The sequence below is a fragment of the Pelobates fuscus genome, chromosome 1 (genome assembly GCF_036172605.1).
Source record: "Pelobates fuscus isolate aPelFus1 chromosome 1, aPelFus1.pri, whole genome shotgun sequence".
In the NCBI taxonomy this organism is placed as follows: domain Eukaryota; kingdom Metazoa; phylum Chordata; class Amphibia; order Anura; family Pelobatidae; genus Pelobates; species Pelobates fuscus.
The window spans coordinates 232,606,813-232,613,058 of NC_086317.1; the positions used below are offsets into that span (position 1 = coordinate 232,606,813).

The 6,246-nt window shown below is 45.2% G+C and overlaps 1 protein-coding gene across 1 annotated transcript; it reads right to left on the reverse strand.

The window, feature by feature from the left end:
* Window positions 1-225: 225 nt before the first annotated feature.
* On the reverse strand, window positions 226-2,733 carry LOC134611834 (zinc finger MYM-type protein 1-like). Its single transcript, XM_063456135.1, has one exon. It carries the CDS (start codon window positions 2,731-2,733, stop codon window positions 226-228), a length of 2,508 nt encoding a protein of 835 aa, XP_063312205.1.
* Between the last annotated feature and the right edge of the window lie 3,513 nt (window positions 2,734-6,246).

Here is a 6,246-nt window from a genome sequence, read left to right on the forward strand (position 1 = left end):
CACTACTTTAGCCATAGCACAGACTTTCACACACCATTTACTTACATCAATCCATCCTGAAACTGACACGATTAGGTTTTTAATAACTTAGATAACTTTAATTAAATATATAAATATATTAAACTGAAATGCAACTTGAATACAACAAATAAAACTGTAAACATTTCTGACTTAAATAAGTGCAAACTGTTGAATATTAGATCTAAATCATACTTGTAAACTAAACTAAAGTGGCTTTCGCCGAACTCTCTGTGTGGCAAAGCTGTTGATGAGCTCTTCATAGTCCAAAGAGATTGTGAGTTCAGACTCTATTGCCAACACTGCCAGTGAGTTCAATCTTTCCTCTCCCAGTCTGGATCGTAAGTAGTTCTTAACTCGCTTCAAAGTTGAGAAAGAACGCTCAGCTGAGCAATTAGTTGCTGCAGTACACAAAAACATTCTGAGAGCAATGTCCACATTTAAATAAATACTTTGCAATCCTCTCTCCCTTATCATTCGGGACATCGCCAGAACAGAGGTATCTTCTGCAGAAGAACTTATTAGGTATGAACGAAAGTGGAGGCACTCATCAAAAAAACACTCCTGTTCCAAGTCTTTGCTGTAAGAAGAACAAAGGTTGTTTGCATACTGTAATATTGCTGATGGCTCAGTTTTTGATAAATCAGTAATAAATTTAAACTTTCCAAAGAAAGAGTCATATGCTGTTTTTCTTCTTATAAGTTCAGCAACCAAGTTATCACAAATAACATAAAAGGTGTTAATGCGAAAATGTTCTTGGGCTTCCTCTGCCTGTGTCTTGCTGGAAGTTGCTGAACCTTTCCTTGCTTGTGCACCTTTCCTCTTAGTCTCATAATCCTTCACAACTGATTTTTCCATTGCAGCAGCTTCGAAAGTCGGAAATATATCTCTGGTTTCTCGAACAAACTGGATCAGTGACTCATACAGCTCCCCTACAATTCCAACATCAATGCCAATGCTTTGGAGTTTTTTGCTAACTGCACCAAATCTATCCAGGATAGTACCCCACAAACCACTCATAAGTGCAGTCTCCAGACGTCGTATTTTATTCAGAAGACCTTCAGCTTCCTTGCATGTTCCTGGTGCCTCTGCGGTATTTTCCTTAATTCTTGTTAAGGCTTCGATTACTTGAGTCCAATTTCGATTCAAGCTTCTACAGGCATCTTCCCTGGCTGACCACCGTGTGTCAGATAATCTCTTGACCGCTAGAGTGTTTGGCACAGATGATAGATGTTCTTGTAAAATCTCCCATCTGTGAGTGGAAGCAGTAAAAAAAATGTAAAGGTATTGTAGGAGACCAAAGAATGAACAGGCTTCCGGACAACTTTCAGCAGCATGCTTCCCTACTAGATTTAAAGAATGTGCAGAGCATGGAATATACACAGCAAGTGGGTTTCTTTCCAGAATTCTGGCTTGCAATCCTCTATAATGGCCAGACATATTGCTTGCATTGTCATATGATTGACCACGACAGTTGGCAATATCAAGATCATATGACTTCAGAGTGGTGAGGACCACTTCAGCCAGTTGTTCCGATTTATGACCAGGATTTGGAATAAAACGAATAAAGCGCTCAACCGGTAAGCCATCTTCCTTGACATACCTTAAGATGAAGGCCAGCTGATCCGTGTGGGAGCTATCAGGTGTTGAATCAACACTGATAGAGTAATATTTAGCAGCCTTTGCCTCCTTAACTATCTGCTTTGTAACAGAATCTGCCATAAGCTGAATAAACTGCTCACAGGTAGCGAATGAGAGGTAAGATGTGACTCCTTTTCCTGCATTGCCGTAACGGGCAATGTGTTCTGCTATAAATGGGTCAAATTCTGACAGAAATTCGAACATCATCATGTAGTTTCCGCTGTGTGTGGAACCAAAACGGTCATCTTTCCCTCTGAAAGCAAGTCCTCGAGTGCCAAGTGCCTTAACTGCAGCAACAACTCTTTTTAAAACATTTCTCCAATACTGAATTTCATCAAAACGCTGCTTGGTAAGACTTTCATCAATTCTCCCCAGTGCACATGCTCTTGATTTTAAAGATAGCACGCAGGATTTGTGTTCAGCTGAACGCTCGTGCTCATTTAATCGAGCCGTGCCATTTTTCCAGTCATTGAAGCCACTTTCTGCCAACTGGGATTTGCCACCAAATAAACGACATGGAGCACAAAACACTACTCCTTTGCTTTTGGAGTAAACCAAATAGCTCCTTTTTTGTTTCTCTCCATTAAAGTTTTCTTTTTCAAAAAGGTGTTTGGTTAGCAATCTAGAATGGTCAGCATAAAGCCTTCTCGACTGTGTAAAATCCAGATTCTCATTTTGAATTATTCCATGTTTAGCCACATGGTCTCTGGTGCAATCATTTAAAACCCATTCAGCAGGGTCAGAGCTCACTCCTATTTGTACAACAGGATCATCAAATTCTACTGAACTCAAAGGACCTGATTCAGAAGTCTTAGTTTCTCTTGCAATACTAGAACTACTGGTAGCTAGTGAAGTATCATAACTGCATGTAGCAACTACATCAGTTTCACAGATGTCAGCAGTTAAATCTTCAACTACCTCCTCACCCTGCTCAGTATTAGAAGAAGCCACAGGTTTTGAGAAAAATAATTCAATTTTTCCTGTCTGTTCAAGCTCCCTGGCTTGTTTTTCACGCCTAATTTTTGCATTTTTTCGGTAACCTGCTCCACTTAGCCTTTTTCGCCCGTCACTCATGGCTGCTAAGGATAGTACCAATGCTGTGAAAATCAACCGACATAGCATCAGTAAAAATCAAGCGACATAGAATTAGTAAAAAAATCGACCGACATAACGTCAATGAAAATCAACCAGCATAGCATCAGTAAAAATCAACCGGCAAAGCATCAGTAAAAATCGACCGACATAACGTCAATGAAAATCAACCGGCATAGCATCAGTAAAAATCAACCGGCATAGCATCAGTAAAAATCAACCGGCATAGCATCAGTAAAAATCAACCGCCATAGCGTCAATGAAAATCAACCGCCATAGCGTCAATGAAAATCAACCGCCATAGCGTCAATGAAAATCAACAGGCATAGCGTCAGTGAAAATCAACAGGCATAGCATCAGTAAAAAACAGGCATAGCGTCAATAAAAATCAACCGCAATAGCGTCAGTGAAAATAAACCTAATAGCGTCAGTGAAAATCAACAGACGTAGCACGTGCTGCCCGGCTATAATGGAAGGAGGCTCTGAAGGAGCATGCTGCTTCTTGTGGGAGGTCGGCTTGCTGTCTGCTCTCCGTGGCAACAGTCAGACATTAATCAGGAAGCAGGGACAGAGCAGAGAGAGCGGCAAGTGCGAGGGGCAGGGCCGTCTTTAATATTGATTGGACCCTGGGCAAGAATTTACTTGGGCCCCCTGGATCCCGGCTTCCCACACAAAAATGTGCAGTGTCTGAGTATATATCAGCCAACCACTACTTTCCCATAGGAAAGCATTGGGAGGCTATTGCGCATGTGTGGCAAAACACTGTGCTGCACCAATCAGCATCTCCTCATAGAGATGCATTAAATCAATGCATTTCTATGAGGAGTGTTCAGCGTGAATGCCAGTGCTACACGTTGTGCAACACTGGACTAGGAAGCACCTCTAGTTGCCGTCTGATGAGTGGCCACTAGAGTTATTCCTGGGCAGTAAAGTAAATACTGCCTTTTTTCTGAAAAGCAAGTGTTTACATTAAAAAGCCTGCAGAGACATGATATAGACACCAGAACTACTACGTTTAGCTGTTGTGGTTCTGGTGACTATAGTGTCCCTTGAATATAGAGAAGAAAAAGAATCATCACAAATAAATAAAATGTCTATCATCTAAAAGTTATTTAACAAAAAAAAACAAAAAAACTATGCACATTCCTAGTTTGATTTTTAGCGTCTGCAAACATTTTTTTATTTTGGAGATTACTTGCATATGCATAACAAATATATAAAAAGTAATCTGTAAATACAAAGTATTTATGTCAGAAGTTGTGCTTTTTTTAATTTTTAGAATAATGATACAGGCAGCCATTTTATTTAATGTATTTGTGCTAATTTCTGTGCTGTTGGAGAAGGGGGGGGGGGAGGGGGAGTGAAGGGCAGTGTTACACAATCTTTACATGTATAAAAAAGATATATAAAGATTGTGTAATACTGCCCTTCACTCCCACCCCCCCCCTTCTCCAACAGCACAGACATTAGCACAAATACATTAAATAAAATGGTTATATACAGTATTTTACAGATTTTTTTTTTTTAAACAATGTGCAGCTAGAGATCAGTATTAACCCCTACCTAATCCTTCCCCTCTAACCACCCAGCCCCCTTACCCTATAAAACAAGTGAGTAATTTATTTTTAGTGAATGACTGTAATTTAAATACTTACAGTTCTGTAGACAGGTAGACAGCAGGCTCCGATCAGTGCATTGGGGCCTGGGCTCAGTGTGCAGCTCGAGGACATAAGGCTCACCCTAGCGTTGCCGGCCCGTGACTCCACCTCCGTGTGACGTCACGACGGCAACGCGCTTCCGTAAAAGGCAGGGGAGGTCGGGAGGAAGTCTGGAGGAGGAGGAGGAGGAGGAGGAACAGGAACTGGAACTCCTTCACTATGCGGCGCCGGTGTATAGAGATGTGACAGAACACCGGCGGTGCCGCATAGTGAAGCAACGGACAGAAAAAAAAATTAAATATATAGTTGTGATATTATGGTGTAACTATCACTAAGCAAACAAGGCATTTTGCCGCCCCATTGGCAAGTGCCGCCCTAGGCAAATGCCTTGTTTGCCTCGTTATAGATACACCCCTGCCCACCCCTGCACAGTGGGGGCTCTAATAAAACAACAATGTGGGGGCTACTGTCCTCCCCCCCTGGCCCCCACCCCTGCGCGGTGGGTGGGGGCCCTAATAAAACGATAAGGGGGGGCTACTGTCCTCCCCCCCTGGCCCCCACCCCTGCGCGGTGGGTGGGGGCCCTAATAAAACAATAAGGGGGGGACCTACTGTCCTCCCCCCTGGCCCCCACCCCTGCGCGGTGGGTGGGGGCCCTAATAAAACAATAAGGGGGGGACCTATTGTCCTCCCCCCCTGGCCCCCACCCCTGCGCGGTGGGTGGGGGCCCTAATAAAACAATAAGGGGGGGGGGACCTACTGTCTTCCCCTCTGGCCCACATCCCTGTGCGGTGCGTGGGGGCCCTAAATGAACCCCCCCATCAAGGTGACTAGGGGTCCCAAGCCCCTAGTCACCCCCCCCCACCACCCACCCCAAAACATTCTATCCCCTACCTACCCCCCTCACCCTAAAAATAGTGAGGGGGGAATAAAATAACTAACCTGTAAAAAAAAAAAAAATTAAACTTACCATTTGACGTCTTCTTTTTTCTAAATTCTTCTTTCTTCAGCCCCCAAAAAGGCCAAATAAAAATCCATCATACCCGTCGCAATTTAAAAAAAAAAAACGAGCGCAACATTTTTTTTATCCATGTCCCCCCCCTTATTATTTTATTAGGGCCCCCATCCACCGTGCAGGGGTGGGGGCCAGGGGGGAGGACAGTAGGTCCCCCCCTTCTTATTTTATTAGGGCCCCCACCCACCGCGCAGGGGTGAGGGCCAGGGGGGGAGGACAGTAGGTCCCCCCCCCTAATTGTTTTATTAGGGCCCCCACCCACCGCGCAGGGGTGGGGGCCAGGGGGGAGGACAGTAGGTCCCCCCCTATCTTTATTTAGGGCCCCCACCCATCGCTCAGGGGTGGGGGCCGGGGGGGAGGACAGTAGGTCCCCCCCCCTATCTTTATTTAGGGCCCCCACTCACCGCTCAGGGATGGGGGCCAGGGGGAGGACAGTAGGTCTCCCCCCTTATTATTTTATTAGGGCCCCCACCCACCGAGCAGGGGTGGGGGCCGTGGCGGGAGGACAATAGCCCCCCCCCCTTATTGTTTTATTAGGGCCCCCACCCACCGCGCAGGGGTGGGGGCCGGGGGGAGGACAGTAGGCCCCCCCCTTATTGTTTTATTAGGGCCCCCACCCACCGCCACAGGCTGCTCACTGTTTAGTGGACATACCCCTACTCGCGGTATAGCGGTATAGCAAGTAGGGGCATTGGGGAGATTTTAATCTCCCTTATGCTATTATGGGGGTCATATTGACCCCCATAGAGTGAGAGGGGGACCTGGGGGGCTTATGAAGTGGTGGGGAGCACTGCTCCCTGCCGCTTCTATAGTTACATATTAC

What these genes read in the sequence shown, in the direction of transcription:
- LOC134611834 (XM_063456135.1), bottom strand. Translation starts at nt 2,733, where the DNA reads ATGAGTGACGGGCGAAAAAGGCTAAGTGGAGCAGGTTACCGAAAAAAT.